This window comes from Podarcis gaigeae, assembly GCF_964106915.1.
Source record: "Podarcis gaigeae genome assembly, chromosome: Z".
Classification (NCBI taxonomy): Eukaryota; Metazoa; Chordata; class Lepidosauria; order Squamata; family Lacertidae; genus Podarcis; species Podarcis gaigeae.
Genome location: NC_139691.1, coordinates 43,227,952 through 43,251,317, shown reverse-complemented (window position 1 = coordinate 43,251,317; position 23,366 = coordinate 43,227,952). Strand labels below are relative to the sequence as shown.

Below are 23,366 nucleotides of genomic sequence, written 5' to 3'. Positions count from 1 at the left end.
AATGATGGGGAAAAGAGTAAAAAAACAAACAAACAGAAGAATTTGGAAGCTTATCGTCTCATTTTATTGAACAGAATTACAAGATGCAATCATTTAACATTTTCTTGCAGCAGAAATGCAACGTAACTATGTTGAAAGAGTTTTAGTGATCTATAGCATTGGCTATTGTAATAGATGCTTATAAATGTGGAACCTGTAGTCCATAATTAGGACACTTTCTATCTGAAGAGCAGGTTTATGCAGATTTTTTTTTCAAAATATGTTGTCTATGTTTGGGGGGGTGTATGAATGAATGTAGACTTTCTCGGTGCAAAATTGGCACACAAGCTCATAATATTTTCAATTAAAATTCAAAGCTGAGGAATTTTTTTGAGGCAACAGAGCTTTCCTCAGAATGCATCCAAAGATTATGAGCCGAGAAAAGTCATATTCTGAGTCCATTGTTTTTTGTCTTCAACAGCACTGCTACTTACCCCTGCTGCTTCTTGCAATCCTAACACTGCTTTCCTAGGCATAGATTCCACTGAGTCCAGTAAGATGTCCAAGTAAATGTTATTAAGATTGCAGCCATGCTGAATAGTGAAATCACTGAGGTATATTCATGTTGTCATTGTTTCCCTTCTTGTATTTCAGACTAACAAAGGTGACGCTTTAGCCAACCGTGTCCAGAATACATTGGGGAACTACGATGAGATGAAGGACTTTCTGACCAACCATTCCAACCAGAGCCACCTTGTAGGAATCCCACAGAATTCTGTGCCACAAACTCCAGTAGATAAAAACGAACAGACCTTTTTCCCAGAACAAAGGAACCGGATGGTCCCGCCCCACCAAATCACGGGGCACTCCTCAGCTTCGATGCCGCCCCCTGCGGCTATATCGTCCAGTTCAAGTTTAGTCCACAGTCACCAGAGCAGCAGGAAATCCAGGACTGACTGGTCCCGTGTCAGCCACAGCTCAAACGGTGGTCAGCCAAGTCAGTCTGGGAGTGCGCAAAGTCGGACAAAGCACAGCTCATCCCACGAACCTCCACAAGGCAGGTATGATGACCGCTATGCTTGCCAAAGTGAGCAGCATAAACCTGGAGGAGGCGATGAAGCCAACACAACGCCATCCTTGTCACACTCGAGGAGGCATGCCCATTCAAAATCAGTGGTGGCAGAACACTCTTACAAAGAAAGCAGCCACTCAAAGTCTCCAGTGGATCTCGAGTTCCTGGGCCATGGGCCTGGATCTCCACTCCCATCTACATCCTTGTTGTCAGGAAATAGTGGTCTTTCGACTCAAAATTTCCTGCCAGGCCTCCACTGTAAGGGCAGCATGACACAGCAAAAGCCCACCGCTTACGTTAGGCCAATGGATGGTCAAGACCAGGTTCCCAATGACTCACCAGAACTGAAGATGCCAATAGAAATTGAAGGCGTTTATGGAAACCAACCCTTTGGGATTCCACTGGAAGGAAAGACCACTGGACCCAGCTCAAAGAATAAACTACCAAAGCTTAACATTCCTCAAGCTAGTGAAGTAAGTCTTATTTATCTGTTCAGTTGCTTGCTTATCTATTTTGCCTCCAGGGTTTCAGTCCACTACACTTCCTCAGTTTCCTGTTTAACTGACAGTCTCTTACCCCACATCCAGACCATACTTTTAAAGCACTATGATACCAGTTTAAACAGTCATGGATTCCCCTAAAGACTTCTGGGAGCTGATTTTTCCCCCCAGGTTGCTGAAAGGTGTTAGGGGACCCCCCTCTCCATCTCGCAGACCTACAGTTCCAAAAGTGGTTTAATCGTCAATTCCTCTTCACAGGGAGCTCTGGAAATTATGTGCTTTCAATATCTGTTCACTGTTTGGGCACTGCAGCTGAAAAGAATGCTCTTTTTGACATGTTGTTTGGGTCTCACACAGATTGTTCTGTCTATTTTTAAGATTACTAGGATGCACGTCCTGTTATGCTTATCCTGCTACCTGACCCCAAGAGTGTGGTCAACATGATCAGGTCTGTGGTTAAAAATAGGAAAGTGTCAGTGGGTTGCGGTTTTGTTGTTTGTTTTGTTATTGTCAATTTAAAATGTTCAGAAGAATTGCACAACATGGATACCTTGGGAAGTATTTATAGAGCAGATAGATAGATAGATGATAGATAGATAGATAGATAGATAGATAGATAGATAGATAGATAGATAGATGATAGATCCCATTTTCTGTAGTGCAAGAAATGTGGAGTGTTGGTGGAAATCTCAATAATCATTGGCTGCAATGGATAATAGTTCTCATCTTGACAAAACGTGGTTGTAAATATGCTGTGCATCCAGGTTCATAGAAATTAGTTACCTGGGGAAGAATGAAAACTACAATCCTATCCACATTTACTTAGAAATAATTCCCATTGAATGGAGCTCTAAGGACTATATAACATATAATGACTATAATTTAGTCCCTCTCCATGCTAAGTCACAATCCCTGTTTTGTACCTTTTGTGGATTACTTATTTAAAATATATATATATTTGGGTAGGTAGGGGTGGAGCACCCCATTTTTCTGCTTGAGGTGAAATAGGAAAGCCTGCCTTGCCACTGCCATCCACGTCACCACCTCTGCCACTGGTTTTTTTTGTATGAGATCACACTGGTTTCCAGCGAGATCTCACATGCCTGCAATATCTTGTGCAAGTTTAGTAAGAGCTTGCTGGAAATTGCTGTGATCTCACTCAAAATCAGTGCTGATGCCGATGCCAGTTCTCTGCCAGCAGGAGAGGTGGCAGGACAGCCAGGGCACCGACAGGGGCACTGTCTTGCTTGTTTCTGCCACCTAAGACAGCTGCCTAACCCTGCCTAATGGCTACACCAGCCCTGGGGATAAGGCTTCTTTTTTTGTTTTGTTAAAGAATTTATTCATTTTGAATAACAATCTTCCAGTTAATGACAAGTTAAATCAAATCAATCAAAATTACAATAATAACAATGCACCAATTATGTACTCCAATTATAAAAAAATTATTGGGACTTCCCATGTTCCAGAAGTCTGGAGATAATCATCCTCATTCATGTCTCTGCATTTTCAGTATTTTTCAAATTCAGCACTAATATTATCCATCCTTCTTCTCAGTCTAATCAGCCGTTGTTTCTGTGGCTCACATCTAGTAGCAAAGTTTTTGTGCAGTTAACCCACAAGAGGCAAGGGGTTTTTTTTGGGGGGGGGATAAGGCTTCTAATGGTGCCATTCTTCAGGGATCAACTCCTTTAGATTGCACTCACAGTCCCTTCAAACACTACAGTCCTATGATTCTGTGGTCTCTAGAAGCAAGCTCCAGAGTGAGAAATATGCCTGCCTTGTATCTAGTACATGTGCATGTAAGTGCATGCACATGAAAACCAAGGCACCATGCTGTGCTTACCCAGCTGTTTCTCCAAATGCAGCTGGGGCTGCATGAGAGCTGAAAGCACCAAGTTGCCTAGCCCTGCTTTAAATCCAGACCAAATTTCAGAAGCTAATAGGTATCCCAGCTCAGCTATCCCAGTGAGTCAGGGCTCAGCCTTGCCCTGGGAAGTCCTTTGCAAAATCAACATAACTCATTCAAGTTACATAGCAGGACTTCCCTGTAGTGGTTGGGTTAGCCTGATGTAGAACCTGACTCCCTGTAACATTGTATAAGCTTAGTCTTGAATACAAGCAGCTCTCCAAAGTGAATCTGCATGGTATAAATATTGTACTATTATTTTACATTTAAGAGGTGTTAAGCAAGGTGGTGTCTACCACTGCATACTTCCAAACAGATGGAAATAGCAGGACTTGCCAGGCAGAGTTCCCAAAATACCTATTTCGTGGCTGGTAATATTTTTTACACCCTGAATAAGTGATGATACATTCTTAGGGTGCTTTATTGTGAAAGGTCGGCTTCCCTTACCCACATTCGAACCCCTGCCTGCCCGCCCGCCCTTTGGAATAATTGTTTGGGGGCAATAATTTGTTTGACTTCTTTAAAGAAGGAGGGAAATCCCTTGCCATTATTTATTAACATTCCAAAGAGCAACAAAGACTGATATGTTTTGCAGGAGAGCTTGGAATAATTTTCTGGGAACAGCATCTGAAAACCGTAAAAAGACCTATTTATATGAAGTGGAAGCTGAGGGTTCCTTGCAGATGGTGTTTTATTAGAAAAATGTATTTGTTAATAAACGTAGCTGTGTACAAGATTGCTTTACAGATGTTTCTGTTTATTTTTACCTTTGGTTAAAAATCTGCTGGAGTAGTCTGTTGCAATTTGTCACCAGTATTGTTTGGCAAGGAAATAATTGCATGGAAAGAAAATAATGAGGTTGCAAAGGCAAATAAATGTGTTCACTCTTGCTGTCTATTAAAAACAAAAACATATCCATTAACAAATTTGAAAGAGAATATTTAAGTCAGAGAGCAGTTGAAGGGGTGTGTGTTTAAAATATAGTGTAATGGGGGGGCTGCTTATGACCAAAGGCCTTGAATCCAAAGAACTGTGAGTAGAAGCCAAAAATCTTTTAGCATTGGTTTCAGAGCATGAGTGAGAGGAAAGTTCAGTTTCCTGCACTAGAGCATCTGTTTTATTAAGACCAGAGCATAGAGGCAGAGCTTCAGCTTTGTATGCAGAATATCCCAGATTCAAATCCCTGGCATTTCCAAGTAAGCACTGGGAAAGTTACCAGTCTGAAACCCTGGAGAGACCCACCCAGTCAGTGTGGACAAAACTGAGCTAGATGTACCCATGAGTCTGATGGCTTCCAACATTCATCTTGAAATCAGCCCTTTATTCAGAATCATGAGGAATGGAATCCTGCTTAATTAAGGGGGAAACCATAGCTCAGTGATAAGAGTTCTGACTTTGCATGGAGAAGGTCTCAGGTTCAGTTGCCATCAGTGGCGTAGCGTGGGGGTGCAGGGGGGGCCGGGCGCACTGGGCGCAACATCTGGGGGTTAGGGTTGGGGGCGTAAATCCATGGGTTAGGGGGCACAAATCCCCGGGTTAGGGGGTGCAAATTACTTGCCTTGCCCCGGGTGCTGACAACCCATGCTACGCCACTGGCTGCCATCACCTCTAGGTTGGGACTGAAACCTGGAAAGACTTGCTCACTCTGTGGACAATACTGAACTACAAGAACCAGTGCTCTGACTTGGTATTACGCAGCTTACTGTGTTCTTAAGATTTCTCACAGTGGAACATTTTGAATAGTTCTCTTATCACTAGGGATATTGGAAAATTCCAATGAAAACAGATGCAGGGGCAGAAATTGCTGGTGCTTGCTTGCTCATCTCATGTCTAGAACGGAAATCAATATGAGTGAATTTGGTTTGCCGTGAGTGCTGTTGGCTGTTGCTGTTGTTTTCATTCTGCAAACAATGCGCAATTGGTTATAGTTCCCATTCCACATTTGCATTATGTTTCCTTTGCACAGAAATTAATGGGGTGGAGTAACATAATGGCAATGTCACTTATGCAATTTATGTAATTAAGTATGTAAGTTACATGATGGGGGGAGACAGTGAGATGAATAAAGTAGCTTTTAGTGGAATATGAACTGCTGTGGAATGGAAACAGTGTGGCATGCAACAGATGCAGCACCAGATGATTTAGGATGGATTGGGCAGTTCCCCCACACAGAGTGATGAGCTGAGGGGATGCATCCTCCTCTTCCTCTGCTCATTTAGATAAGGGACGTGGGTGGCGCTGTGGGTTAAACCAGGGCGCTGTGGGTTAAACCAGGTTAAACCAGCCTAGGACTTGCCGTTCAGAAGGTCGGCGGTTTGAATTCCCATGACGGGGTGAGCTCCCGTTGCTCGGTCCCTGCTCCTGCTAACCTAGCCATTCGAAAGCACGTCAAAGTGCAAGTAGATAAATAGGTACTGCTCCGGTGGGAAGGTAAACGGCGTTTCTGTGCGCTGCTCTGGTTCGCCAGAAGCGGCTTAGTCCTGCTGGCCACATGACCCGGAAGCTGTACACCGGCTCCCTCAGCCAATAAAGCGAGATGAGCGCCGCAACCCCAGAATTGGCCACGACTGAACCTAATGGTCAGGGGTCCCTCTACCTTTACATTACTCATTTAGATGGGCAATTGAGTTGCTGCAACTAGGACATAACGCACTTGAGAACATGTGCAGAACGGAAAGCGAAAGGGAGGGGGGGCATCAAATTTTGTCCCAATTGGGTATATGTGCCAAATTTTGTCCTCACTCAGGGTGCCATATTACCAAAGTCTGCCTTCTGACAAATACAAGGTGGAACAGAAAATGATTCTGCCTTATATCCCTATATATCACTCAATGATTTGCCTAGGAAATACCTTTGGAACTTTCCATTCCTCCTTAGCTAGCCGTTCCTTGTTCTCTCTGGAAACTGTGGCAGTTTGTAGATCGTTATATATCGGAAGCAATCAGGCCCCTGAAAGTGGGAAGTGAAAAGTCCCATAACGCTTCTGACACCACCCACCTAAGCCGTGAAACATGGAAGATTTCTCTTGCCATTCCTTCTGAGAAAATGTTTTGACGGGTTCAGTGTACAGTGAAATGATAAGCTTTTGTTATATGTGTTTCAAATCACCCCCTTATCACAGGATATATTGATTAGCTTAGTACTTCCTCAGCAAGCTATAAAAGAGAGAGAGGGGGGGGAGGAAGGGCCTGCACTCTTTCTGGATTAAAGAGCACAAAAAAATTGACAGGTAGATAACCATATTGATTCAGCTCGAGCGGTAAATGCAAGGAGCTTTGTATATGACTTATAAAACTTTACAAGCGCAGTAGGTTTTAGGGGTTTATATTTTTATTTCTTTTAATTGAATGGAAGGGCTACGAAAAAGGGGGAGAATAAGGGGTGGGGGAAGAGCCCTGGGTTAACTAATTCCTCGTTTTGTGTTGATTTGCCAAATAACATTACATTATGTCCTCTGTTTGCGGGTGGATCTTTCATTCCATATTTAAGCCTCCCCTTTGCTTTTTAGAAAACTTCAGAGGAGGAAGAATAATGGACTGGAACAAGCATTAGGCTGGAAACCCCCTTTGCCTGGTTCATATTTCAAATAAAATAAAACGACCAATAAAACAAAGCCAAAAAAACCTCAGTCCCTTAGCATAGTTGTCCGTGGAGTATTACAAGGCCTGGCCATGTGGTTTACATTTGTAAATACTGTGAGAAGTATTGCTTTTGCAATACTTTATAATGAAGGCCATATGATGGGCTCATCAAGAGAACTCTGGCTGTAGACACGTCTCTCTTTGTAATGCGGCTTGGCAGAGCCCCATTTCAGGGGCTTGGCCTCTGGCTAGCACCACCTGCCACCCAAGCCTGAATGCACCCAGACTGAGCATTAGGTAGCTATCGGGGGGGGGGGACCAGGAGCTGGAACTAATGAATTGTGCTAGGGTAGGGGTGGTGAACCCTCTTCATCTTGAGGGCCACCTTTGTCCCAAGGGCAGCTTTCTGAAGTCCACATGACACTGAGGGAAACACAGACCCAGAGAGAAACATGGGTAAAGCAATCAGAAGAGCTGTGCTTCAGCCAGAAGAGCAAAGGGCATTATCAGAGTTGGGGGGGACACATTCTAGCTTGCCAAAAGCACTCAAGGAGGGTGTTACACAAGACCAGTGAGGGGTATGGCCTGGGGAGGGATATGCCTTCCAGAAATCTGTATCTGCCACCTGTATCTGCTTCAATCTTCATCTTTCAGTGGCTGCTAGCCACAATGCTATTTTCTTCGTCTACTCTTGGAGGTATTACATAGCCTCCGACACATGGGGGGGGGGGGGAATAACCCAAAACACTTCTGGGGCTGCACTCCCACACAATTCACATGACCCTTGTGAGATTGCAGCCCCCAAAGACACACTTTTTTCAGGGCAGCATGGTGCCTCAAACCGTGGCCCTGAAAAAGGTACTTTTCAGGGCAAGTTTGCCACATCCAAAATGGGTGCTGTGCTCTTGTGTGAAAAAAGGGAGGATGTGTCTGTTTTACCAGGACTTTGAGGCGTAGGGGCATTTTGCCTATGAATACTAGTTTATGGGTATCACAAGTATGGAAAATGCTGTTGCCATCAGGTCCTATTTATGGGCATCCTGTAGGCATCTGGTTGGCTATCAGAGCAGGATGCTGGACTAAATTGGCCCTCTTTGGCTTGATCCCACAGGGCTATTCTCATGCCACCTCATTGTGTGTAATACATTGGTTGTGTCTGATTAGTTGCACACTTCAAATACCTTAGCACATACCAGCATCAAGCCTCATTCCTCTACTGCAATGGCCAGCCATGCATTCAGTAGAGTTTTGGGTTGTGTACCAATCTTATATTGAAAGCAAAGGCTTCCCACAAAAAAATTCTGGGGATTTTAGTTTGCTAGGAGTGCTATGAATTGTAGATCTGTGAGAAGCAAGCTACATTTACCAGGATTATCTAGGGGAAGTCATGTGCTTTAATGTATGATGTGTATGTATCCTTAGTCTGAAAGCTGCCTGGTGGTAGTCAGCTGCAGATACGCACACACAAATTGCAGAAATCATTTGTGCCCCAGTTAAATGTGCTAATATCACTGTTTTGCCGTGCAAAAAAACCTGAGGAAATCTCTTTGTAGAGCATTTCTAGGTTTTTACAAACCATATTTAAGCTTCCACACACACCTTTTTTTTTTTGGTCCCTGATTCAAATATGGGAAAACACTTAAAGGCTTCAAGTGAAAGCATCATGTGGGAATATGTTAATAAAAATAATAACACTTAAGAAAAAGGAGGAAACAAAGCACATGCTAGGAAACAGAGTTGACCACCCACCCTGGCAACTACCCATGACTTGTAGATTCAAGCTGAAATTTAGCTGGCTAACCATTTCATGAATATTACAGGAGGGGATCTGATTTCTAAATTTTATTTTATTTTTCATTTTACTTAGGCAATAAGTCTATTGCTTGGTTGTTGTTTTTTTACCAGATTTAAGGAGAAAGTCCTTTGGATAGAAACTTTTGGCTGCAATTTGGCTAGTTTCAGGGTGAAAGCGGGGACCAAAGCCAACCCACCACCACTGCTTGGGTTTCACCACCATTTATTTTGTGATATGTGTGTGGAGGGAAGAGATTCCTGTCACTTCCCAACATCATTTCTTCTTATATATCATTCCTTTGTAAGTCACTCTATGAAGCCCCTCCCACTACCTTTAAAAGGGGTCAGTTTGAGGTGCAAGGGGAGGGATTCAGAGAAAGTTGTGAGGGGTGGGATGAAATTTAAAGAGCATGAGTGATCCTATGTCAGGATGTTGCATCTTTCCAAGGCAATTCAATTGGGGGAGAGGGTATGGCACCCCTCTCAGCACCCACTATTTTGCCCCACAAGTCTTCTTTCAAAAATGTTACATTATGACATGGGATCACAGGACGACAAAGAGAAATGAGGCCGGGGAGAGGCTGGCACTGCAGCATAAAGGCTGCTGGACACGCCCCCCCCCCATGGCACCTGGTTGGACGGCCACCGGGGGGGGGGGCGTGAGCGCCAGCCAGGTGAGCTGGAGGCAGGGGGCAACGCCCCCTGCTAGGAGCGGTGTTCGGGCTCCCGTCCACAACTACTCCCCTCTCTTTCAGGGAGGAGAGTCTTTAGCTCAGTTTCAAGCAATAGACAGACTGAAATACAGCCATCCTTTGAAAGTCACACATCCCCGAATTTTGCAATGCAGTTCTCCTGCCAAGTAATGTCTACTAGAAATGCACATACTTGGATAAAATGTGTGTGTGTGTGTGTGTGTGTAATCAAATACCGAAATTCATTGCAGGCCCAGAAGCAGTAAGCAGACAAATGTCATGATCGCCATGGACAGATAGAGTAATAAAGACTCAGCAAGGCAGTTCTTGGGATCAAGCAGACCACAACTTTATTGATTACAGATACAATACAGTCTTGGCTTAGGCACTGGGGTGTGTATCCTGAATTGACCAACCTAATCTGCAGGTTGATTACTCCATCAGGGTCAATTGTGTACCACCATGTACACCACCTTGACCTCCTTGGAGAAGATGTGGGATATATATATCAGGGCTCTACTGATGTCATGTAATTCATCCAGTAATCTATCAGTAGATTACCAAAATGCATAGTTTCCCAATGCATCCCTTGAAATTGGATCATGTTAGGCAACCCATCATTCAGTGGCTTGTTGTGTGCTGTTACTGGTTTCTTCTTAGTGAGGAGCTCCTGTTGCTGTGAAAACCCCCAGAGTTCTCCTGGAACTCGGTTTCAAAATCCCTCCTTCTTAAGTGGATTGATTTTGCTTTTTGGAAAACAAAGAAAGGACATAGCAGCTGCAGTTTCCTTAAATTGGTATGAAAGATGTTGCATGAAAGATTTAATGGCAGTGCCTTCCTCTAAAGAATGTAATCACACCCTCTGACCAGCTGTTTTTAGTATAAGTTTGAATGTTGATCAATTATTATTATTTTGTAAAATTACCCCTACGATTAATTGGCCAATGGTTCAGAAGACCTAAAAACTGACTAAAGAAAGGAATGGATTTCTGAAGGACTGTCAAATGTGCTGGAAAGTTTCAATAGTCCCACGATTCAGGACTACAGTTAGTTTGTTGAACTAAGACCAGGGAGACCCAGCTTCAAACCCCCACTCAGGCCTCAGCCTAGCCTACCTTGTCGAGTTTTTGTGAGATAAAATGGACAGGAGGAGAACCACATATGCCACCTTGTAGTTCATGGGAAGGTGGACATAATAAATATGTAATTAGTCAGGATCAGATAAATAATTTTTAGGTTTCCTAAACTGTGTTTCAGAGAGCTGTTACTTTCCTTAGAACATTATCAAAGGGTCCCTCAATGAAACAAATTAATCCATAGTGGACCAGTTTCCCCCCACAATGGCTAGCAACTAGTGATCTTCCCTGGCAATGCCCAGTCCCATAGGTGTATTGGAATGGTTCTAAACAAACCAGTGGGTGGCTCCATCCATATAAAAAGAACATGTAATGTAAGGAGCAGGACTCCAGATCCTGCTCAGTGTTGCTCAGGGGTCCCTCTGCAGACAAATCAGTGTGGAATGCTTCCCTGAAGGCCAGCTGTTTGAAAGCACTGTTCTAATCAGAAGGCAATGGTTTATTGGGGGGGGGGACACCCTCAAATCTACCTGGGGAATAGGAGAGGGGGGACAGGATAGCAAGCTCAAGTGGCAATAACTCTCCTGGTATGCCCCGCAGAGGACCTTAAGGTCCACAAATAACAACACTTTGGAGGTCCCGAGCCTCAAGGAGGTTAGATTGGTTTCAAATAGGGCCAGGGCCTTTTCAGCACTGGCCCCGACATGGTGGAATGCTCTCTCACAAGAGACTAGGGCCCTGCAGGACTTGATATGTTTCCGCAGAGCCTGCAAGACAGAGCTGTTCCGCCTGGCCTTTGGTTTGGACTCGGTCTGACCCTTATGTTTCTCTCCCCTTATGGTCTTGATTTATTGGCTATTTTAAAATGAGGCTGTGCTTTAAATTGTATTTTAATTGATATTTTAAATTATTTCCCCCCCTCTCTTTCCCCCCTATTATGTTTGTATTGTGACTTTATTGGTGTTAGCTGCCCTGAGCCCAGCTCTGGCCAGGTAGGGCAGGGTATAAATAATTTTTCAAAAAAATTATTATTATTATTATTATTATTATTATTATTATTATTAACGAAGAGATGTGTAACATTTTGAGCAAGGAGGCCAGTCTGGAAGCACCATATTGCATATAGTTTATATGTGACTTTCCAAGTCTGACTTCTGAAATGAAAGAAACAAACTGAAACCAATTCTGAAACCTGGCTCTGGATGGTTCTTAAGTGGCTTATGCCCATAGGGTCTCCAAGAAAGAGCCCCACCAAATGCAGGAGCAGTTTCACACCTTAAAACATGCTCCCATCCTATGTGCAAACCGATTATCCATGTACAGAATCATGCAGTGCCTAAATTTTGATAGGTGCAATACAGATAATGAACAATGAAGGCATTCCCTGCCTGGCGATTGCAGTCGAATAGACAGGCACCAGTTCTTAAGGTTAAATTGTTCTTACAATGAACAACTTATAGCAGAGACGGCTCATGGAGGGGAGAAGAAAAATGGCAGTTGGTATCTCAGTAGAACCCATGGAGTGGCTCGGCTTCTCATCTCTGTTACAATCAATGGTGCAGTTAGAAAAATTTAGATTTAATGGCTAGCCAGGGCAGGGGCTCTTTGCATAGTAATATGTATTACTTGTTTCAAATTGTGGTAAGAGAGCCCAGTTACATTGGGAGCCCCTACTGCATATTTTTCTTAAAGCGGTCCTTGAATCCATCCCCAGAAGTCCTGTCTTGATGGTACCACTGTCCAAGTGGAATGGCTGCTATCATGTTCCTGTTCAGACTAAAACTAGGATCCCAGCAGCTACTGTACTTCCACCCACAGACTTTGGCAGCACCCTGTGAGTTTTCTTTTGAGATCTTTAAACACACACACTGCTCAGTTTCAAAATAAGTTTGTTGTACAGTAATGCTGTCCAAGTAGCACAAGGCTTAAGCACACACACATACACCCGTCTGGGCAATCAAAACTGGCTGCAAGGCACTTTGGATCCCGATCTAACTTTCCATTACTAAAAAGGAAACACTGCTGTTTGGATGAAGAACAATCTTTAAACAACTTATCCTATAACATTATAAGAGGGGGAAAGCAGCCTTTAGAGTCAATTGCTAACATTTGATAGAATTTGTGGGGAGATTGCTTAAGGGAAAGATACCTAGCTTGTTTTGGTGGATCTCTTTAGGAGATTGATAAGAGTTTTTTTCAGGGGGTGATTTGAGGTGGGGAGGCAATGCACTGAGTGGGGAAACACTTTGCTTCACCATCTCCCATTCAGAGAGTGACAGGAAGGTTCACAGCCTGAGTGAGAACCCTGAGACTCACTGCTAGTCAGAGTTTAGAGTACTAGATGAGGTGGCCAAATAGCCAGACCTTGTATTAGCCAGCCACTTATCTCCATAACTATTAAGAAGACATTAAGATGGAATATTAGGTTGTTAGTGTGTACTAGCCATATTGATTGCCCTCCTCCCATTGCTGGAGGCAGCATGATTGGAATTATAAGCAGGGATATCACCAGTGGTGACAATTAGTAGAAAAATCAGCAGTCATATGTGTTGTTAGTGACTTTTTACACTTACATCTACAGTTGCCTGTGTTTTAGCAGGTGAACATTGAAAATAGGTATTTTCTTTAATATGCAAATCAGTGCTTTCCTAATTGAAACCAGCTGGACATGCTCTTAATGATATTGGCAAATGTCTGCAACCATTTGTTCCTTTTCATTTGAAGCAGTGGCTGCATGGCGCTTCTTGATTGAGGTCTTTTGAATCCAAATCGAGATGGTAGATGTCTAGCCATAAGCCTTTGGTGCACAAGTATCGTTCCAACTGGGTTTCCTTGGAGAGAAGAGGAAGGAAATAGGAAGTCTATACACAATATTTTTTGGAAGCTGAAGTTGCTGTTGAGATATAGCTTTCTTACATCAGTTTTCTCAGAAGGGTTTCCTTCTAAATTAAATCTCATGTTCTATATGCTTTCCTGCTTCCTGCTCCCTCCTGCAGCTATAGCCCATAATTAGAGATGGAATAGTCCAGGGTCAAAGACTTGTTAATATTTCTGCAGCAGGGTGCCTCTCTCCAGCATCCTAGAGCTGCCCAATCAGTATGAAAGGGGAGAAGAAGCCAGGAGAAGAAGCCTTCTCACCCTTTGTGCTGATTGGAATTGTTGTTGGCATTCATATCTCTTTTGAGAGACAAGAAAGTGTGCCACCAGAGTTGAAGTCAAACCGCTGCATTAGCAGCACTGAAGTGGCCTCTCTGGGGCGCAAGCCTATTTAGTGCATATAAATATCCTGGCCTGCCCAGATGACAAGACCCCCTTCTCTGCCTCACTGTTGTGATCCAAAGGAAAACAGTGCAATCCATTTGGCACCAGCTTGGCTGTAGGAGTTGCTGGAAGGAAGTGTGCAAGGTGCCGTTCAACCATCTTAGGAACTCCACTCCGGATTTGCGTAGGGTTTACTCCTTAGCTTTATCCTCTCCCAAAGATATCCTGCAAGGAAGCAGATGTTTAGGATCAAAGCTTTCCTTCTCTTAGTTGGGCTATTTTCCCAGGCTGGTGAGCCCACCTGCCCCTGACTTCCCTCTACAGCACGTGCAGAAACTGCCTTCTTGACCATTGGACCCACTATTGGTCTCATCAGCCAGAGTAAAAGGAAGTGAGCCTGCCCTAGTTCCTAGGGTCACTTTGGAGAAGGTACATGGAAAGGACACCAAGGAAAATCTTTTTCTATAAGTTAGGCATTTAAGAAGACTGAAAACACAAGGTGCTTTCAAGAGAGTGGTGTGCAAGTTTGTTTGTTTGCTTTACATACAATGGAACTTCATGGAAAACACTCCAAAGCATTAGCCCATGTATGTGCACAGAAACTAGATAGAGCTGAAAGGTAACACATAGAGATCAGCACTGATCATGGTAATACATCTCTAATTATTATTACTACAAAATTATATGATTATTGCATAATCGTAGTATAGTGTTAGAAGGCTGAGTGGCTGTGAGGAGACGTAGTTGTGACTACCATGAAGGGGCCCTGAACTTCTGAATTTGCCACTACAATAACGCCCAGTGGTAGCCAACATGGCACTTGGGAGATGTTGTTGGTTGGACTGCAGGCAAAGTCCAGAGAATAGAGTTATCAGGAGTGCCACAAAGAATTTAGTTAAAAGCCCAATGTGTTTAAGAAAAATTCCTGTGCTGAGCATGCATTCCCCGCCCCACCCAATAAATGAAGCCATGTGAAAATGGCAAAGCTAAACTGTGTTCCAAAATTAACAGTCACAAGATGAAAATGACATGCATTTGCGATGTTACTCCTGTGCCGTTCTACGACTATCCTGGATGCCCGCTCTAGGGAGAATGAATGGAGGGCTTAACAAATACTAGAGCCGCATCTTCATACATAATAAACACGGCTTCTGTAAATAACTCTTTTTATCTGTCAAACATTGTAGGCGCATATGCCATGCTGATTGTCATGGGGGTCGTAAATAAACAATGGATCTGTCTGTGCACGTTGCTTGTTTTTTGTTTTAAAACATCTGTGCAATGATAAAAATGGTAGCAAGCTCATTTTGATCATGAGATGACACAGGATGGGAAAGGTGGGCTGAACGATACTCCTGCTAGGTAGACCCCTGGCTGCTTGAACAAGCATACCCAGGGAGTAAAATCTGGGTGTGAGGTCTCATGTTGAATGCCTCAGGGCTCTGTCCTCATACCTGTGCTGTTCAAAACACACACACACACACAGAGAGAGAGAGAGAGAGAGAGAGAGAGAGAGAGAGAGAGAGAGAGAGATGATTTACATAAAAGTGAAAAGGGGATGCATGACAGATTTGCAAAGAGCACAAAGGTGGGAGGGCTGAGTAGCACCATAAAAGACAAAGGGATCTTTTTATAATCTGATTTTCTCAGAAGGCCCATTCAATCTTAGGCATAGGGAGGACGACAAGCAGACCCCTCTTGTTATATCTTTGGCTTCTTTTCCCTTCCCTATTGGTAACTTGCTTACACAAGACAGTGTGCCCTGGTGGACATGTTATAGGATTCCATGCTGTTAATGGGATTCTGCTTAAAGCTGAAAGCTTGTTGTTTTAAAATGTTTCTGTGTTCTTTTGTTTACATATATGGACTGTTCGGAAGATTCTGGGTTGTATGGAATTTTGCATCTCTTTATCAGATTTACAGTGCTGGGTATTTGTGTTTGATGATTGCATAGATCGAGCTATCTTCCAGGGGTGTGTATGTGGAGAAGATCTTGGCAGTTTGAGACATTGGTTAGAAATCAACAAGTTGAAATTCAAGAGAAATAAATGTAATGTCTTGCATTAGGTACCAGAAGAAAGGTGGAAGTATAGGATGGTGGAGATCTGGCTTGGCAGGAGTACCTGTGCAAAGAATCTTAGTGTCTAACAGTGCAATCCAAACTATAGGAATCCAGCACACATTACACTGGGTGCTGCTGCAGACTGAGCTGACATGAGCATGGCAGAAGGGAAATAAGCCATTAAGAGAGAGTTTGGTATACACAAGCCTTTTTGCCATTGTATCTCCCACTGGGTTGCTAGTTCATGGGAGTAAGTATTGCTGTGCCCTGCCCTGTCCTCCTGTACTACACCCCCAGCGCTCACCTTTTGGGGAACTTACCCCAGCCTTGGCTTTGGCTGAGCCTTGGCTGAATCAGGATGAAGAGCTTTAGCCAGCATAGCCTAAATAGCCCACCTCATCCTCACAGATCTAGGGTTTGATCTGTTCCATTAGCTGATCACAAGGTGAATATGAGCCAACAATGTTCCGTAGCTATATTTTTAAAAAAGCCAATGCACTCCTAGGGGGTTGTATACTAAGGTTGTAACTAAGTCATATTTGGAATAGACCCATCAAAATAAGCAGTCATAAGTTATTTGTGTTCATTGATTTCACGGGGTCTAGTTTGAGTATGACTTAGCTACTAACTATTGGGTGTATTTAACTCCTACTGACAGTAATCTCATTGAAATTAATGAACCTAAGATAGCCATCTCCATTAATTTCAACGGGTCTGCTCTGAGTATAACCTAGGGCTTGTCTACACTTCCACATGTGCCTAGAAAGCATGGGTTAAAGTGGTTTGCCGCTTGACCTATACCTTCTAGGAATGGATCAGTGTGGTTTTGCCCTTCCCCAACTCCTTTCCAGTGGAAAACAAACTCAGTAGGATGATGAAGGATCTTGGAAAAGGAATAGATACTAGTGTGGATGTAAGAGGATGTTGTTTTCCATTATGCCCTGTATTTGCTGCATGCAACACTGTTTCTGTTCCACTGCAGTTTGTCTTCCACCCAAAATAACACTGAATGTCTTGCTGTCTTTTGTGGTGAAATATGGTTATCATTGCATTATTTCACCCTGTTTGTTTCATGCAAAGGAAACACAATGCAAATAGTGGAAGTGTAATCAGTTATGTGTTATTTGTGAACTGAAACAACAGCATTGATTACCAATTATATTTGCTGAATTGGATTCCATTCCAGATATGGGACATTTCTGTTCCTATTTCTGTCTTTGTTAGAATTAACTGGCATCCTTAGTTGCAAGAGCTGGATATATTTAGGCTGGAAAAAGAGAAGATTACAAGATATGATAGCAGTCTTCAAATATTTGAAAGCCTGTTGCACAGATCATTTCCTGTTGAGATTTAGGCTCTCAGCACCTTTTACCCCAATGTGGAAGTGGGGGACACCTTAGGATGGTCCACGCCCAAAGGCTGAAGGATCCAATGCGTTTCTAGATGACCCTGGGGGATTTCCATGTTCATATGACTGGCATTCCAGTTGAAACTCTGGATGACCTCTGGAACATCGGAATGGCATGGACCTGATGGCCCCTGAGCTCCCTCATTTCATGAAGCCTGCTTGGCTCTCTGGTATATTCCAGAACTTATGGCAAGGAAACAAACATGTCTCAAACATGAATGGAACAAAACTGTGGTTGAATGCAATCAAACACTTGTGAGGGCTCATAATCGAGCCTACCTTGTTGCAGTGAAGACAACAAAGAAGGCATACCTTGCTGTCTCCATTCCATCATCATTGGTCCCTCCAGCAGAGCTTTTCTGAGTAGTGCAAACCATTTTACAGTCCGGCCCAAAGGAGGTGGCAGAACTGACTGCCTTTCCCCATATGAACCAACCCACACCCTGTGATCATCATCTGAGGCTCTGCTTTGTGTGTCCCCTCCAAGAAAGGTCAGGAGGGTGGCAACATGAAAGCAGGCTCCTCGTTGGTCAGATCCTGTCCCAATGGAGCTTGCCGACATATCTTTAGGTGCCAGGCGAAAATGTCCTTCTACGATCATGCCTTTGGCTGATAAAACAATCTGTGGCCCTTTCAATGTGTTTCTAGGAGGCAGATTTTTAGTTTGCATTTGTTGTTTTGTTATGTATTTTGTGTTCTCATTTTGTATTTTTACAAAAGCTGTCCTGTGATCTTTGGATGAAGGGCAGTATGCAGATTTAATAAAAAAGAAAGGAAGAAAGAAGATTTCGGACAGATGTCTGTCAGGGATGCTGCTGTTGCATTCTGCATTGCAGATCCTGCATTGAGCAGGGGTCAAACTATGTGACCTCCAAGTTTCTTCCAGCTGTTTGAATCTTATTATTCTAAGGATCAAGCTACACATTAGGATTCATGCGTAGCAGGTAGCTACGCCTCTTGTTTTTCTCAAATAAATTACAACTGCAGGAAGTGTGATGGTTATCAGCAACATGAGCACACAGGGGCAAGAGGTTTATCCCTTTCCCCTCCAGCCATTAATCCCCCCACTCAGGAATCACCCCTGCCCAACTACTAGGCATAGTAAAAAATAAAAATGGTGCTAATAGGATTTTTGTTTCTAAACATTGTAGGTGCACAGGGTGGCAATTTCAAGGGGCGGTTGGGAGGTCATGAATGGCAAGAGGAATGTAAGAGAATTTTGATGAAAAACAGAAGCGGAAGCAAAAATTGCCAATGTTGGCTTATACATGGAATTGTAGAGTCCACCCCCTGCAATGCAGGAATCTTTTGCCCAAAGTGGGGCTCAAACCTATGACCCTGAGATTAAGATTCTTGTTCTCTACCGACTGAGCTAGGCTACACCTCCCATGTCCAGAACAGAAATCAATCCCGCAAATACGATTGGCATTTGCTGTTGTTGCTTTCAGTCTGCGAATGATACATAATTGATTATATCCACCCCCCTTTGCAGTGTGTTTCTTTGCATTGAAATGAATAGGATGGAATAACATCATGATGATGCAACTTACATAATTAATTACATGAGTTATTTCAGTTTTCCATTATGCCACAGCAGACAATAAGACATAACATATATATTTTTTTAATAGCAGAAGTCAAACCGCAGTGGAGCAGAAGCAATGCTGCCTGTATTGAATATGGGCCAGAATGAATAATGATGCCTTCTTACATTTCTACCAGAGTAGACTTTCTGTGTTCTGTGATCCTGGCAATATTTGGCCTCCCCCTCCCCTGGGCCAGAGATGAAACTGCTACATATCATGCCATGCATTAAAAAAGAAATGCTTTGTACCTAGATGATGATGCACTCTTTTATGATTTGTTCCATTTTCCATTTCCAAATGCTCAGGTGTAACAGCTTCATAGAGTCAGTCAGTGTAGTGGATATGCTTGGATCAATGAGACCCATATTAGGGTTTTCCATCTTGGCTCCCTAATGTACCTCACATATTGTTGTAGGGATGAAATGCAGGCAGGGGGTGGGGCAACCCCCCATGAATTGTGTTGGAGGAAAGATAGTCTACAAGTGTGTTAGAGTGGGTTGATGAAATTCATTTTGGGGGACTGTAGCTATTTTCAGGTGGGAAGTGTAGGATAAAACTTGCTTTGATGCAATGGCATCAAACGAATCAGGATGAATGCTCATTAAATAGCTGACATTGTCTATTCTCCCTCAAACAAATTTGGATGAATGCTCATTTAGCAGGTCATCTGGAAGTGACCTTTGAATTCCATGACTGGGATTCTCCTCCTTTCTCTCTCTTTAACTGAAAGTAGTGGTGTGAGAGATCCAGATTGGGATTGTGACAAAGGGGTTAGCCATTTAATTCTCCCGGCAATCCCTCCCTACTTAACCCCCGCCCCCTGGGCAGAAAAAAAGCACTCCTGTTAGCATCCTGGGTTGAAATATCAGCACAGAGTAAGAGTTGCACTTGGAAAATTAGTGCCAGAGAAAAGGGCTGAATCTATTCACCCTGCATAATGAGCCTGCTCTGGGACTATCTCTCATGGCTGGGCAGTATGCCAGAATACATCCAGTTCTTTCATGCCAGTTTTGTGGGGAAATCATGGGGGAACAGAAGTATGCATGTGCGGAAAGGATTGGGGAGAACCCCATTGTCCAATGACTGTCATTGCTGTGGCACACCATTCCCACTGGTGTGAACGTAATTTAGCATGACATGGTAGTACATTGGTCGGAAAGCAACAGATAACTAACACAACAGGTACTACAGTGTGAAAGGAACATTAGGATATAGGACAGAACTGCTAGCATTATAATCAGGAAAACAAATGCAGTATTTCCCATGTTTGAATATACCCCATGCCATCCCCCAACATGGGTACACCTTATATCATTACAGGCAAAGCCCATTGTGGCATGCAAGCTTTGATTGCATAAATTCCAGACAATTCTTTAAACAAGTAAACTTCAAGTTACTTGGAAAGCTGTCTATTTGCACCCGAGGTTTTGAGTTGCTGGGTGTCCCATACTTTTTCTTCTATTTCAAAGTATCTAATCTGGACATCCATTGGCTCTTGAGAAGCAATGTTCATTATAATTTGTCTCATCAGGCTAGGTAATTGCTTTCAACTAGGTAATCACTTTCAACTTCTGTCAGCCACTCTTGCTCTTAACAAAACCCACAAGTATCCTGCCTTCCCAATCCTTTCTGCTAAACTATTCACTGATTTCAATATGGCTTATTTGATGTGGCTCCTTTGTATTTCATCCTGATACAGTTAATGTTCCATATATATAATCCATGATTTTCCTCTCTCGGTGAGGAAAAGTGACACTCTGCCTTCTGTGCCTGTTAAGGGAGGTATACATTTTTAATTCAGCACATACTTACCAATTGGCTGCCTCTATCAACTGGGTGAGACTTCAGAAACAAATTCAGAGCCTCCCTTCTTACTATCAGAGTCCAATTCAGCAAGACATATCCCCCATTGTTCAGAAAATTTCTGTATTTAAATAATTTTTCACCAAAAGGTGAAAAGTTCTGAATCTCCTGAATCCCCACAAGCGTAGCCAGTGGCCAAGAAAGACAGGAGTTGTAGTTCAGCCACATCTAGAGGACCAAAGGTTCCTGACACCTGGCCTAAATGAAGCTACCCATGCATATGAGAAGCACCAGTGCATCAGGAGCTGACCTGCTTATGAACCTGATCTGATGTGCAACATGTAGAGATGCAGTTAGGGTCTTCTCGGTGATTGCACCCAAGCTGTAGAACTTTTTGGCCTGAGAGGCCCAGTTGACTTTCTCCCTAACCAGGCAGCAAGTTAAAACACGAATGCGAGCATTTTATTTTTAGTCTGGCTTTATACTCTTTGCTGACATATGACAACTGCTGTTTAGAGCACATGGGGGGAGCTTGCCACCAGCCAACTTCTATCCCCAGGTCCTCCATAAACAAGTTCTAATGCCATACCTGGCACTCCATCCTTAGACATGCTTTACATGAATTTGTGATGGGGTTGTGGGAGGCAGGTGGTCTACTTTTGGCTCCAGGATGCCATTCTTTACTTTTAATGAATATGTTTGGGTTTCCTCCAAAGTTAGTAATACTCAAAGTATATCTATTTAAGTTAATGGCCACAACAAGCTAAGGACCATTAATTCAAATGGGTCTACCTTGGACCTAATGGTCAGGGGTCCCTTTACCTTTACCCTGCATAAAAGTTAGCTGGGTACAGCTCTTTGACCTGAAGACCCAGAGCTGCCCTGTCAGGCAACCATCCTATGCACTGTTATATCTTCCTAATCATCAGACCCTGAAGACATTATGTGGGATTCTGGGACTTTCTCAACAATGCCATCAGCAGTGAATAACCTTTTCTAAGGGGAAGCTGCAGTCATGGTCCATGTTCTTCATCTGCAGTTAACAAGTTGATTAACTGAAGCAAATAATTGTTTAGTGAGTCCTTATTTAGCATAGATCCGCACTGTAAAAGGACCAACTACCTTTTCAAAAAGAAACAGCATCTCAGTTTTTTCCATGGTGTTTATGTTGCCAAAAACTGTTATGTGTAACAAAGCCCCCTTTCTCTTTGACATTGTCTGATAAATCACTGATAAATGGCACATGAGAGAGCTTAAGAAACATCTACTGAATTGCCCAGCCAGTTCGAAACAGCCCCACTAGAAAGAGGATTCCAATGCAGACACCTCCTGATAATGACATTTCCATAGGTGCTTAAGTTCAAATTAACTGTTCTAAAAACCCAAATTAGAGGCAAAGATGATGCGAGCCAATTTACTCAGCACAACAATCATGGGCAATGAAAAGTGTTCTGCTAGATTGCTGCTTAAATCGTATCACCGTGGCTGCCTCGGTGGGAGAGCAGTACAGAATAATAATCGCTGCCGGCTAAATGTAATTTAATTATTAGGTTTTTGCATTGGTTAGCTCTTGCATTGTTTAAAAGGAAATTCCCCCCACCCCATCTTCTATCAGGTGTGCAATGCACTGCCACTGTTAGAAATTTTTGAGAAAATGTGGCAGGAGGAATAATAAGTGGCAGATCTAATTGTAGCACTTAAATGAGATGTGGGCTAATAGTTGAACACTGAAGGTGGCCCAAGGATGGTGATTGTGTTTCCACCCAAATGGATGATGTTGATATTTTGTTCTTCCACTGTTGGCTCTTCGAGACAGACAACAAGACCCAAAGCCAAGCTGGTGTGCCATTGCAGTTGGACATGTATGTAAAATATTTCTTGCACAAAGTGTTTCTCTATCATGGATCTTTTCGATTTCTTAAAAACCTTATGGGAGAGGACACTACAGTTCATATTTTGAGAGTGTGGATCCAAACTCATTGCTTCCCTAAACAACATACAATATTGGGTGAGATTTACAGTTGAATACAAATTCTCCTTCTGATTTGCTGATGACAAAATGATTGTGGAGGTCTTGATCTCACCAATTCCTTTCCAGTCTATAGATGTATCCCACCCCCAATTAAGCAATTGTTTGGAAGCAGACCCTTCCTCTCAAAACAGAGTAAATTCTCATATAATTTCTCAGAATACTTTTTCCCCTCAGAAATTTCAAATCAGTTCTGGTTTCTCTGGTCTGCTCCAAACGTACATGTGTGTGAGAGAGGGAGAGATGACGAAGAATGTCACACTTGCGTGTGTACACACAGGAAATGGTGGGCTAGAGGACTATCAGTGTTAGCTGTCAACAGAGAAACAACATGGAGGGGGGGGGAAATAGGTCAGAGCGACTTGCCTGCTCTTTACACTGCCATGGTTGATTGGTTATTCTCATCACCCTTTGTTTAAAATCATTTTGGAATTAATTGGCGTTCATTAGCATGAGCCTTTGTAGCAGAGTTGCAGAAACAGTCATTAATGTAGCTAATAAACATAAAAAAGAATGGGGAAAATATCCTATTACCAGGTCCCTACAGGCTGTTAACTAACATTTTGAATACGAATATATAAACATAAATTAAACATTTTTATGAAGTGCTAAGA

The 23,366-nt window shown here is 43.0% G+C and overlaps 1 protein-coding gene across 13 annotated transcripts in view; it reads left to right on the top strand.

The window, feature by feature from the left end:
* AFF2 (ALF transcription elongation factor 2) overlaps positions 1-23,366 on the top strand; it is a 383,311-nt gene that overhangs the window by 108,126 nt on the left and 251,819 nt on the right. For all 13 annotated transcript variants that reach the window (XM_083722703.1, XM_083722708.1, XM_083722709.1 and 10 more), the window contains exon 3: positions 634-1,524. In XM_083722703.1, the coding sequence (XP_083578829.1) occupies positions 634-1,524 (891 nt within the window). The remainder of the gene's footprint in view (positions 1-633; positions 1,525-23,366) is intronic.